Genomic DNA, 12500 nt, shown 5'->3' with positions numbered 1-12500 from the left:
GCCTGGCCGGCTGTTGACTAGAGATGGTTTCTCGTTACTGTTTTTGTACCCTTAGACTAGAGATTTAATCAAAAACTATGGCGAAATGACAAAGTGAAAGTTGTATTTCCAGTGATTTGTTGTAACGCTCTTAAATCAGATTGAATTGGCAAAATGTGTGTGTGCTTAGCTCTCTTTTGTTCCTCGATAATGTATGTAATATGCCTATGTACTATATAAACGTTATGAATAAATATACATAGATGTGTGTGTGTGCTCAACTTTTGAATAGATTCCATTTTACATGTGACTTTTTAACGAGCTAAATAATAATACTGATCACAACAAACGCCAATAGTGTGTGAGAGTTCAGTTTGCTTCAACAGTTGCCGGTGAAAATAATGATGCGTTACAATAATAAATATGTGGAGTTTTTACGTATAAATACAATGTGTTAATATACTATATAGACTTGGTATTGCTGCCCCCGTATAACAACAACAACAACTAACATAAACAGCAAATATCGTTTCGTAATCAAGTAATTGATCTACACAATATGATTTTGGGAACAAATTTGAACAACGCTGGGCGTAAAATAGGCGCTAGTTGTAGGTAATTTGTCAGATTATCTTTTCGTATAATAAGAGTGCGTTATGTATGTATAATACCCTATAATCGACGCTAATTGCACTATTTAATATGTAGGTAAATATATTATGCTGTTACACTGGCGGTCGGAATAAGTGTGTCGAGATATTCAAGTGTCTAAGCTACGCCTTGTGATTATTGATATACGTAATATTGCCTGGCTTTGCTAATGTTTAACTTAACTATTTACATAAAATACCAATTAAATACTGAGTAATCAAGGGGATACGTAGATAAATAATAGTTTTAAAGCCAAATCATATATAAATGCACTTTGTTCAATTCAAATCGATGGAGAATACTTGTTCAGGAGGACTATAAACTACGAATTTTGGCCATATTGCGATATTATATTCTTCTATGGAGATAATGGCAGTTTGGATTCATCTATCTATCTAATATATAGACCGCCAGTGCGGTGGAGAATTATGAACTAACAAGATGATAGATCCGAGGAGAGCGATGCTTATTATTGGAGAAATGCGGCGTTAGAAAAATGCACAAAAAGTCTTCGGTCTCGGGTTTGGGGGGGGATCAATATCTTCATTAATATCTTCATCATTTCCTCGACAGCATTATGTTCATAACGGTGCCGCTGTTGTGCAGCACACGCTTGGCATCGTTTAAATTGGCATTGGTCAGGTCGTAGCCATCGATTTCCAGCAGCTTATCGTTGAGGCTCAGCAGGCGGGCGGCATTTGTGTTCGGCGTTATGGAGCTCACAAAGATGCCAACCTGTAAAAAGAAGAAAACATAAATTATACATCAAAGTTTAGTTATTATTACAAGTAAAACTCACCTGATTGAGCAGCTCGGCTATGTCAAAGCCTATGCTGTGCTCCCACTTCAGAGTAACCTGCTTGACCGTGGGATTCTTGTGAACGCCAAAGATCCAGGTGGACTTCTTATTGTGGCTCGCCTTGGAAGTATTGTTGGTGGCCGTGGAGTTTAGGGAATGCTGCGACAAGGAGTCATCCAGCTCCTCCTCCTGATCCTCTTCCTCCCCCGCCGCCACCTGCTTGGGCTCCACATGGTTGTTGCTAATATTATTTTGATAGTCCAGCAGCTCATCCTCGTCCACATTCTGCTCGACTTCCTGGGCACCAATTGCAGTGGTCTTAAAGTTACTGTTCAAAGCATCCTGGTAGATGGTTTGCTCCTGCAATTGTTGCTGCTGCTTGCGCTGCCGCATGGACTCGTACAGATTGAGATCCTCGGGCGTTTTCTTGGTATACACCCGAGCTATGTGATAGGGCGGTGGCTCCAAACGCGGCGGAGGCGCCGCCGGCTGTTGCTGCAGCGGCTGCAGTTCGTAGTCCTGATCCCCGTTTAAATGCGTGGTGGGCAGCGGCGTATTGGCCTCCACATAGAGCTGCTGGTAATGCGCCTCGTAGTTGACCAAAGGCAGGCCGTAATACTCCTGCGTGGGCACTGGATGCGCCATTGGATGCTGCGCCTGCTGATAGACACCGTAAATGTGGGTTGCATCCGGCGCTATGCCATATATTGCACTTGCTGTGGCCTGGTCCACCACATCCTGGTTGGCATTGCTGCTATCACAGTGAACTTGGCCGTTGGCCACCACTCGGGCCTCCCTCACCTCGCTGGTGGCATTGGCCGACGTGCTCGCCGCCTGAGCCTGCCTCACGTACTTGGCCATTTGTCGCAGCTCCTTGGGATATGGCGTGGGCGAACGCATCAGCCGCACGGCCGACGATCCCGCCATCTGATCGGGCGTGGGTGTGGGCGGAGCAGCTGCCACATAGCTGGGATAGCTGGGCGCCGGCTGTGGTTTTGCGGCATTGCTCAAGATGGTGGCCTCCTCCGCAAAGCAAATCCTGCGCGATGGGCTCACATGCGGCGGCTGCTGCTGGTTGGCATACACAAACTCGTACTGCTCCTGGGCCTGCTGCTGCGCCTGCATGCTGTTCATCTTGAAAGTCACCTGCGGCAGCATGAAGCAGGTCAGCTGGGTCTTTGTGCTGGCATCCAGATATTGCAGGGGCACCAAAGGCTGCGACTGGTTGTCGCTCAGCCACAGCGAAGTGAGATTCACCAGATTTAGCATGGACACCGGCAAGGCATTTATGTAGTTATTGACCACATTCAGCACCCGTAGCTTGCCCAGATTTCCTATGTTGTGCGGCAGGGCGGACAACTGATTATTGGCCACACTCAGCACGCTTAGCTGCTGGCAGCTGCACAGCTCATCGGGCAGCTGGCGCAGTTGATTGTCGTCCGCAAAGAGAAAGCGCAGACTGCGCAGCATGCCAATCGTGCTGGGCAGACGGATCAGCTTGTTGTGGCTCAGCACCAGCTCCTCCAGCTGCTCCAGATAGCTGATGCTGTCGGGCAGCTCTGTCAATCCATTGGACTCGCACTTGAAGGTGACCAGAGACTTGAGCATGCCCACGCTGAAGGGAAAGGCCTCCAGGCTATTAGAGCAGATGGACAGCACCTCCACATTGCGCCAGTTGCTCAGCTCGCTGGGCAAGGTGTCCAGTAGATTGCCATTGGCCTCAAAGTGCTGCAGGTCGCGCAGCTTGCCAATGTTTGGCGAAACGCGGCGTATTTGATTGAAATCGATCCAGAGCTCCCGCAGGGACTTGAGCTCGCCAACGACTTCGGGCTGGAAAGGAATTTAGAGCTTGTAAAGGCCAGGATTTGTCTCAAAATATATACTCACCAGCTCTGTAAACTCATTGCCACCAATGTCCAGCCGCTGGAGGTTCACCAAGCGCACCATGGACTTGGGCAAGGTGATGAGATTGTTCAGGCGCAACTCTAGGATCCTCAAATTAACCAAGCGACCGAAATTGGCCGGAAGAAACTCGAGGTAGGTCTCATTCAGCAGCAGCTCTTGCAGGGATATGAGAGAGGTGATGGCATCGGGAAGACGTTGCAGGCTATTGCAGCTCAGATCCAGGTGGGTTAAGTGCTTGCACGACTTGATCTCCTCGGGAACACTGACAATCACTGGAAAAAACATAGATTATACTGACTGGTAAGGTTTAAACTTGGGGATAAACTCACAATTCCTGTTGAGATCCAGATGCTGGAGCTGGCGCAGACTGCCTATGGCCTGGGGTATGTTCTCCAGATTGTTGCTATTGACATGAAGCACCCTCAGTCCCTGGCAGTAAAACAATTGCGGCGGCAGAGCTTGCAGCTGTCGGAGCGATAAGCAAAATGTAAATAAAGCGTTACATGCGCACTTGTCACGGTGTACTCACCCGGGTGGTGCTCAAATAGAGCTCCTCCAGCGTCCGCTCGTGCTGCCAGACCTCCGGGAAGTCGGTGAGCGGGGTATTGCTATAGTCCAGCTTGTCGATCACCTCCTCGCGCTTGAACTTGAAGCAGGGGAAGCACTTGCTCAGCAGCGGCATCTTCTTTGGGTTGGGTTTCGGGGTTTATTGCTTTTCTTTCGTTAATAATAAGGCACGGGGGTTTCGCTGCTGCCAACGAGACAAAGCGTTACGTTCATCCGGATTATTGGGGTCACATAACCGTCGTGGCCAGACTCACCAGTGATTCATCGCCGCCGCAGTCGTCGGGGAACGCTATTCTTGGTCCTGCATTGGCATTTTTGGGCTTGTTATTGTTCTGCCAGGCCCACCAACACCAACACGCGCAGGCACACGCACACACACCCGCGAGTGAGTGTACACAAAAGAGGCTCCGCTGGCCTCTCTTTGCGCCCTTCCCGGCAAGCACACTCGATAAATTCGCGATTTTACTTTGGCTATTTACACATCATTCTTGGCTGGAGCGAGTGGTGTTTGTTTTGGCCATTGAATTGGCTTTTATTTAATGTTTTTCACTTTGAAAACGACAAGTTGCTTGCAGGTGTTAGTGTTGGAAAATGCCGAATGGGTTAGTGGTGGGCGAACGGTGAGGCACGGCGATTGATATCGATAGCAATAAACACTAATGAATTCAATATTTAAAAATATTTTAAAATTAAATGCAATCAAAAATTGTATTTTAAGTTTCATTATTGTCAAAGAATAGTAATTATTTGTTACATTAGTTTTTTATTCATAAAATAAAAGACTTGTTTAATTTTAAAGTTTAAATGATATTCTTAATTTTATTTCCAAAAATACAAAAATAAATATTTTTATATACTCCAAATTGATTAAAATTGTATTTTAATTTCTATTCAAATTCACATTTTGAATAACATCACTTATCATTTATCGATAACTTTGTTAAAATTAAATTTCCCATCCCCAGGGCCGCCGTTGCTGTTCAAATAAAAGCAAAGTCGGATGGCGTTAAAAAAACATGCAACCGGGCTTGCATTTTCGCTAAAAACGCTTCACCCTTTGCTAATTAATATTTGCTCTCCACTTCCTAGCTGCTATTGCGCTTAGGTAAACGCCGCCCATCCTCTTGTCTCGTTTCCTTTGGTTTCGTGCCTGGATTTGGTTTGTTTTATTTTGCTAACTCTTGTTGATAAGGCCGAGACTTGATGATAACTGAACAAAGTTCAAATAGGTTAATGCGAATTCCGGCTAAAATGGTCAATTAAATCCAAGCACAGACTTTGACTTTAAGCATCGAGAGCTCGTGTGTGTCGTCAGGTTCCGTGTCGTCTCGTCGTGCGGTGTGAAAATGATTCAAATACCCGCCTTCTTTCGGATTTTGTCGCTTTCAGTTTCGGTGCGTTTTAGCTATTTGTCGTTTTGCCGCGAAGCATTGACGAATTTACACTTCAAACAATTGTTAATTGCAAATACATAGGAGGTACGTAATAGACAATGTGCTTGTATTTGCAAGAGAAGAGTGCGTTCGCAGCCGTGCGACTATGGACGAGGGCTTAGTTTCGGTTTCAGAGTTGCGCGTTGCAGTTGGATCGCTCGGGGATTCCATATTCGAAGTGAGTGTTAAAATTATGTTGCAATCTTATCTCCGCGAAATTCGGGTTAAGCTCACACAGAGGATGATCTCATGAATAATTGTGAATTGCGGAGTGGCTAGACATAATTGTTTGTTGAATCATGGTATCAAAGTGATGTGACATTTAAATGGTTGCCCAGATTCGGATGAAAGGATAACGAATTTATGTTGAATACTTTGGTTTGAATAAAAGAATTATTTGTGAGGTTTCAGGATACCAAAACTTAAATAGGAATATAAGTATGATAAAAAATATATGTGAAGAAATAAAGGACATATAAAACTCTTGGAAACTTGAGATAAATAAAATTATGTATTAAAATGAAATCATTTATTCATTCATTTTAAATCCCATTCATAGTGGCTACACGTTTTAAAAGTATTATTACAATTTGTCTTAAAATTTCAAAGCCTTTAATGTGAATACTTTACTTTCAATTAGGCAAACATATGTGCATTACCAAGATCAGGGACACCACGAATTCGTTAAACTTTAATGCCAACATAAAGTATGTCACTCTAAAGAAAATAAAAGGTTGTAATCTTTAACCTTTCACTTTATTTGGACTTACAAAATTTGTTTAAGTTTCCCCCTTTTGAAGTTTCTGTTTCCCAGCACTTTGAATTGTAAATTTTACAATGCTTGTTCTATGGGCAACCCCGTCTTCCAAAAGTTTACATTTAAAATTAACAAACGGCTGTTAGACTCTCACGAGCAATTATGAACAAATAGGTTGAAGCTAATTGCTGGTAACCAGAAAGCATTTCCATTTATAAATTGTGACACTTTCCTTGATCTTGGAGGAGTTAGAAGGAATATATTGGGATAAAAAATATAACTTTGATAAGGTTTTTATTTATTTCTTTTAGTGGGAGGTCTTTATTTTACCTTTACCTAGTTTCTAGTTTTATCTAAATAATAGTCTTTTTAATAAAAACACTTCCGTGGGAACAAAAAGATATTCAAACACCTGTCGACAGTGCCACATGCAAGACTTTACCAAGGGGTGATAAGTTGGGTTTACAAGAAAAACATATAAGTTACAGATTTTCTAATTTAAAAAAAAGGAAAGTTAGGATCATGAGCAGGACAGCTACATAAGTAAAGACAAGACAGAAAGTAAATTTGAGAGCAAGATATCAGTAGACCTGAGTGAACAAGCGAGCAGGATGAACAAGTAAACAAGTGAGCGAGTAAGCAGCAGAGTGAATAACATAATTTATTTAAAAGATTCACCCATAGCATGCACCACCCACAAAACAGACAAGCAAAAGAGAAAAAACCAGAAACCAGAGAGAAAACATCGAAAGGGAGAATGCCACCCCCTTTGGTGCTTGCCACCCCTTAGTGTACTCTCTTCTGGTGGGCGTTATTCCACCCCCTGAGCGAAACGGTTATACACAGCGGTTATGAATAGTTTTTTTTTATTGCATCACTTTGGCGAGATCTTAGCTTGATCGTGTTAGCTTGATTTTCTCCCCATTCTCCATTCTCCAGTCAGCACACACGTCTTCAGTTTACTTCTTCTTGCCCTTACCCTTTTTGGAGGACTTGGCTTCCTTGGCGGCTGGTGCATCCGCTGTGGCCTCTGCCATGGATGTGGAAGTGGCAGGATCAGCGGTGAGCTTCTTACTAGCAGCATCCACACCTCCCTTCTTGGAAGCCTTAGCCGAGTCCTTTTTGGAAGGCATTCTGAAGGGTAGAGGGAAAAGGATATTATAATTTGAAGAAATGTAAATTCAGAATTCAAAACTATACAAATTCCTTACTTTTTTATTTCCCTAAACAAAATTTGTGGAGAAAATCACAAAGAGCCGAATACGGTCTTAATCGCCTGAGATGTCGAAATAAAATGAATTTTCAGGAAAACCTAGGCTTCCTTTTCAATATTAAACAGCATATAATTCAAGGCTTACTTGAGATATTTTATTTTTTAAATTTAAAAAAATCAAGGCTTGCTTTTTTGAATTTTCAAATTTTAAGTTTACTTCATTTTTTAATTTTAAATATTCTTCTGCGAAACGGTTAATGGCTTTGCTTGTGCTTTTGGGGGCGGCCTTCAGTTCTCTGAGCATTTTCCTTGTTTTCCGTATTTTCCCCTGATTTTCTCTTATGCTCTCTCTCCTTACTCACTATCTCTCTCTCCGGCCGGGGTCCCCTTATTCCGATTTTGCGTGCAGTTGAGAAAACGTAACCAAAGAGCGCGCACCGCGGGCCGCATAATTTTCTAGTGCATTTTGTATTAAGTAATTTTAGTTTCTAGAGCAATAAGCTGTATTAGCAAACTGTATTTAATTATTAGCTAAATACAAATCAATATTCCAAAGGAATTCCCCCAATTAACCCGGCAGGCCACGCATTTCCTGACGCAGCAAAAAAAGATTAAAGAGAGTAGCACTGATTATCGATTTTGTGCCCATGTGTGAAAGCGTTTGACAAAAAAATTAATAAAAAAGCCTCTGCCAAACCGACGGGCTGTGCAATCCCCTAGCTAAAGTATTCCCATATCCACAACCCTCGACCCAAAGCCGGCAGGTGCAATAAATACGCGACATGGCGGCCAAGCGGAATGCCGTGACCACGGAAGCTCCGGAATCGTCGGCGGCGCCCGGCGAGGGAACCCTGCTGGCCCTGGACCCGCGCCTCTCGAAGCGCGTGGAGAGCGTCATTCCCAAGAAGCGGTGAGTTTAATTTAGTAAAAATTACAACCAGAAATGTCACAAAAATGGCTCCAAATATACAACCCAAAATATTTATATACACTGAAAAAATCAACCTTATTTACTTCATTCATTAATTCGCTTTATTTTTTTAAAAGGCTAAACTTTAACTATTTGAACTTTTTACTAAGCTATATTAATTAAAAAATATAATAGTTTTTAAGTGGGCAATTAAAATGCTATTTAATGTATAAATTTAAAATTAGTTCTTTAAAGTTGAGAAATTCTGTTGCTATGATTTGTTAAGCTCTTCCAAGAATTAAAAATATTTTAAAACTGATAACATTGGTCTTATTCTTAGAAAAATTTTTTGTTGTATATGTTTAAAGTCATTAAATTGCAAATCTTTTTTAATCTATAAAATTTCTGTTGTTATTTTCTTGGAATTATTTACTATTTTTTTTATAAATATTTGAACTGATAATCTTGAATCTGTAATCTGTACAGTTGTTCATATTCTAAAAAAAAAAATGAATTTATTAAGCTTAAGTTAAGACATTTATTACATTTTGATGTCTGTAATATTTAAAATATTTTCTAATCTTTTTCATTTATTTACCAAATACTAAATGTTGAAATACTGGGTTTTTATTTAGCTAGAAATAATTTTACAATATATACAATTTATACATATATAATTTTAACTTTATAAACAATTAAAAATTAACATTATTTTACAAACGAAATTAGTTTTTAATTAAATTCTTTTTAAGTTCTTGGACTAGGTTCCTAAATATGCATTTAGTCTCTTCTTTGAACCCACTTTTATATGTAAATAAATTGTTCAATTGTTCTCCTATGTTTCTCTCTAACTAATTAAGTATTTGTCTTCAAAACTAATGCTAATTTTATTTTATTTATCCGGCACAGCCATGAGGCCCTGAAATGGTTTGGCTGGGGCTACAACGACTCTCAGTTTTACGGAAAGGATGGCGTCATCTGTTTTCGCGGCGACAAGTAAGTGACTCTTCAAGGGAATTGCACTATCAACTGTAGCTTATAATTATCCCCAATCCCTTATAGATATCCCCTTGCTGGTTGCGAGCTGCCCGGCTTCACCAAGTGGGTGAAGGACAGGTTCCAGCTGTCGGTGGATCCCGGCAAGCCGTATCCCCAGCTGCCGCAGTCCTTTCCCCGCCCGGTGGAGAATGCTCCCTTCCTTCGCGAACTGAAGGGTACCACCAAGGTGGATCACTCGCTGGAGGGCATCGATAGGCTAGTGCGTTGCCATGGCCAAACCCTTAATGACATATACAGCCTGTGGCACCACAAGTTCAACAGGATTCCCGACCTGGTGGTGTGGCCCCGCTGCCACGACGAGGTGGTCCAGCTGGTGCGTCTGGCCCACAAGCACAATGTGATGCTGGTTCCTTTTGGAGGGGGAACGAGTGTCTCGGGGGCCGTGACCTGTCCCCAGAATGAGTCTCGAATGATCTGCGTCCTGGACACCTCCCAGATGAATCGCCTGCTCTGGCTTAATAGGGAGAACCTCACCGTGTGCTTTGAGTCTGGAATTGTGGGTCAGGATCTGGAGAGGGTCCTGAGGGAACAGGGCCTGACGGTGGGCCACGAACCGGATTCCTACGAGTTCAGCACCCTGGGCGGCTGGGTGGCCACCCGTGCCTCTGGGATGAAGAAGAATGTCTACGGAAATATCGAGGATCTGGTGGTGCGCGTCAGGATGGTGACACCCACTGGTACTCTGGAGCGGGAGTGCAGTGCACCGCGCGTGAGCTGCGGACCGGATTTCAACCATGTGATCCTGGGCTCCGAGGGCATGCTGGGCGTCATCACGGAGGTGGTGCTAAAGGTGCGACCCCTGCCTCCAGTGCGGCGTTACGGATCCTTGGCCTTTCCCAACTTTGAGGAGGGTGTGCTCTTCATGCGCGAGGTGGCCCGAAGGAGATGTCAGCCCGCCTCCGTCCGGCTAATGGACAACGAGCAGTTTATGTTTGGCCAGGCTCTGAAGCCGGAGAAGAGCTGGTGGGAGGCGGTCAAGGATGGACTGAAGCAGCGCTACGTTACCTCTTGGAAGGGCATCGATCTTAGCCAGATCTGTGCCGCCACTTTGCTCTTTGAAGGAGAGCTGAAGGATGTGCAGCGTCAGGAGGCGCTCATCTATGAGATTGCAGCACAGTTTAAGGGTTTTCCAGCGGGCGCCCAGAATGGAGAACGTGGCTACATACTGACCTTTGTGATTGCCTACATCAGGGTGAGTTTCAAGCTAGGTTTATCCTTATAAGGAATTTATTTTGATTTCCATTTTCTCCACAGGACTTTGGCCTGAATCAGGGCATTGTGGCCGAGTCCTTTGAGACCTCTGTGCCCTGGGATCGCTGCAGTCTGCTCTGCCGCTCAGTCAAGCATCGCTTGGCCACGGTAAGTGACTGGGAATACTCTGTAGATCTCTCTCTAAAATCCTTTTCTTGATCCTTATTCAGGAGTGCCATAAGCGCGGCATAACTTTGTACATGTCCTCGTGTCGCGTGACCCAAACCTATGATTCTGGCGCCTGCATCTACTTCTACTTTGGTTTCCGCTGCGTGGATGTGCCTAATCCCGTGGAGCTCTTCGAGGCCATTGAGCACAGTGCCCGCGATGAGATTTTGTCCTGTGGAGGATCCCTCTCCCATCACCATGGCGTGGGCAAAATCCGTACCCATTGGTACCGGGATGCTGTCACCGAGACGGGCAGCTCCTTGTTCTCAGCAGCCAAGCGGCATCTCGACCCTAAGAATATCTTTGCCCTGGGGAACCTCTTGCCCCTGGAGGAGGAGGAGGATCATCCGAAGATTGAAGCCCTGCCAGCTTCATCATCAACACCACCGAAAGCCAAACTGTAGAGCATAGAGTTCATCTTAGTCCATGTCCTAGTCTTAGTCTCTAAACTGATTTCCTAGTCGCTCTTGGGGGTCTCTTTCTATACCAACTTGTTCGGGTATTCAGTGCTTTTGTAGCGGGCTCATGTTTTCTATGGGTTTTTTGATAAATAAATGGAATATTTACGTATTTGTATAATTAAAAATGCTTTATTTTACGAGCTTGATTTAGTTTTTTTCCCTGTGTAACCCTGACCATAGACACACATTGGATTTGCTTCTGCGTGTCCCGGCCAACTGCCGATCATTGTCTTCTCATCTGCTCATCGAAGTCATTTGCGGCTTGATGGCGCACCGTCCTGGCCAAAGCTGAAAGAGCCAACGTCGAAGATTGGAGCGCCCAGAGCCAGGAGATCAAATGTCATCAAGTTGTCAACTTCGTTAGCATGCCACAAGGCAGCGATCGGAGCTGGGCTTAAAGATCTTTCTTGGTCTGGCTGAATGGCTTGGGACACTGCAGGAAATTTGTTAGTTATAGCAAAGAATAAATTTTAAATTAATTATTTAAAAACTTTTATATGGAAGAAGAAAGAAAGCTAACTTTGTGAAGCCAAAGCCTTTGAAGTGCCCGGGGATTTCAAATAATTTGTCTAAAAGCCTAAAAGTTATCTTTATAAATGGTATTAAACTATTAATTATAATTATTTAATGTTGAATCTTCTTTAAGTTTTTTATATACAATTTAAATATTTAATTATTATTATTATTAAATAATGAAGTTTTTTCTCACCGTGCTACCAAAAAAGGTGGAATGAGCTCCTTATTGATGGCCCAGGAGAAGTCGTCGACTTGGCCTGTCTTGTTACCCTGGCAATGGATACGGATACTGCACGTATGCTATATAGCATACGAGTATATACCCCCCAGTACACACACACACACACACACACACTGCCAGCCTATAAATAAAGATTAAAATCAGCAAAAAAGAAGAAGAAGTAAGCAAAAGAAGTCCGTCTAAGTCCCCGTCCTCCTGGAAATTGTCAGCAATTAACCCGCGGGTCACTCCCGGAAAACGCTTGCAGTCCTGCGTTCTTCGTCCAGTCGCCAGATTCCAGACTCTGTGATTTATGCCACCAAGTATAAGGTCCAAAACCCACAATCAAGGCCAGCGGGGGGTTGGAGGATGAAGAAGACTAAGCGGAGAATTACAATCCTGACACGTTCGCCAGGCGGAAAAACAAAGACAGAATGCTCTTCTACCTGAGGGAGATGGACATAACTCATTTGCATTGAATGAAAAGGAATGAAGGTGAGGAATTCCAGATTATGAGAAAAAAAGGAGAGAAGAAAAATAGAGGAACCTCTCTTGAGAATCCATAACAAAAGGATTTTAATATATTTAAAGATCAAGCGATTAGTAAAAGT

The 12500-nt window shown here is 43.3% G+C and overlaps 3 protein-coding genes across 5 annotated transcripts; 1 reads left to right on the top strand and 2 right to left on the bottom strand.

Moving 5' to 3' along the window:
* Positions 1–86: 86 nt before the first annotated feature.
* On the bottom strand, positions 87–4507 carry Lap1 (leucine rich repeat containing protein 7 lap1). 2 transcript variants are annotated; one of them, XM_017163551.3, is made up of 6 exons: positions 4156–4507; positions 3864–4082; positions 3664–3799; positions 3317–3606; positions 1430–3259; positions 87–1365 (listed from the first exon to the last, which is right to left on the bottom strand). In XM_017163551.3, exons 2-6 carry the CDS (start codon positions 4014–4016, stop codon positions 1189–1191), a joined length of 2586 nt encoding a protein of 861 aa, XP_017019040.1. In that variant the 5' UTR covers positions 4017–4082; positions 4156–4507; the 3' UTR covers positions 87–1188. The 2 variants fall into 2 exon arrangements, with proteins under 2 accessions (XP_017019040.1, XP_017019039.1); XM_017163550.3 differs by having other exon boundaries at positions 3864–4085; positions 4156–4506.
* Positions 4508–5327: 820 nt separating this feature from the next.
* Positions 5328–11260, top strand: Agps (alkyldihydroxyacetonephosphate synthase). 2 transcript variants are annotated; one of them, XM_017163534.3, is made up of 6 exons: positions 5328–5512; positions 7861–8214; positions 9124–9210; positions 9277–10465; positions 10528–10632; positions 10695–11260. In XM_017163534.3, the coding sequence occupies exons 2-6, from the start codon at positions 8087–8089 to the stop codon at positions 11094–11096; spliced, it is 1911 nt and encodes a 636-aa protein (XP_017019023.1). In that variant the 5' UTR covers positions 5328–5512; positions 7861–8086; the 3' UTR covers positions 11097–11260. The 2 variants fall into 2 exon arrangements, with proteins under 2 accessions (XP_017019023.1, XP_017019022.1); XM_017163533.3 differs by lacking the exon at positions 5328–5512 and having other exon boundaries at positions 7723–8214.
* Positions 6941–7460, bottom strand: LOC108072425 (uncharacterized). The gene is made up of 2 exons (XM_017163539.3): positions 7303–7460; positions 6941–7225 (listed from the first exon to the last, which is right to left on the bottom strand). Exon 2 carries the CDS (start codon positions 7222–7224, stop codon positions 7051–7053), a length of 174 nt encoding a protein of 57 aa, XP_017019028.1. The 5' UTR covers position 7225; positions 7303–7460; the 3' UTR covers positions 6941–7050.
* Positions 11261–12500: the final 1240 nt, after the last annotated feature.

The sequence above is a fragment of the Drosophila kikkawai genome, chromosome 2R, assembly GCF_030179895.1.
Source record: "Drosophila kikkawai strain 14028-0561.14 chromosome 2R, DkikHiC1v2, whole genome shotgun sequence".
Taxonomy (NCBI): Eukaryota; Metazoa; Arthropoda; class Insecta; order Diptera; family Drosophilidae; genus Drosophila; species Drosophila kikkawai.
This window is presented reverse-complemented; position numbering and strand designations above follow the sequence as displayed.

Bases quoted from the DNA above. Each gene is read 5' to 3' on its own strand.
- Lap1 (XM_017163551.3), bottom strand. From the start codon at position 4,016: ATGCCGCTGCTGAGCAAGTGCTTCCCCTGCTTCAAGTTCAAGCGCGAG. The intron at 3,260-3,316 runs GTGAGTATATAT...ATTCCTTTCCAG, and splicing joins GCAATGAGTTTACAGAGCTG to CCCGAAGTCGTTGGCGAGCT. The intron at 1,366-1,429 runs GTGAGTTTTACT...TTCTTTTTACAG, and splicing joins TAGCCGAGCTGCTCAATCAG to GTTGGCATCTTTGTGAGCTC.
- LOC108072425 (XM_017163539.3), bottom strand. From the start codon at position 7,224: ATGCCTTCCAAAAAGGACTCGGCTAAGGCTTCCAAGAAGGGAGGTGTG.
- Agps (XM_017163534.3), top strand. From the start codon at position 8,087: ATGGCGGCCAAGCGGAATGCCGTGACCACGGAAGCTCCGGAATCGTCG. The intron at 9,211-9,276 runs GTAAGTGACTCT...AATCCCTTATAG, and splicing joins ATCTGTTTTCGCGGCGACAA to ATATCCCCTTGCTGGTTGCG. The intron at 10,466-10,527 runs GTGAGTTTCAAG...TTTTCTCCACAG, and splicing joins TTGTGATTGCCTACATCAGG to GACTTTGGCCTGAATCAGGG.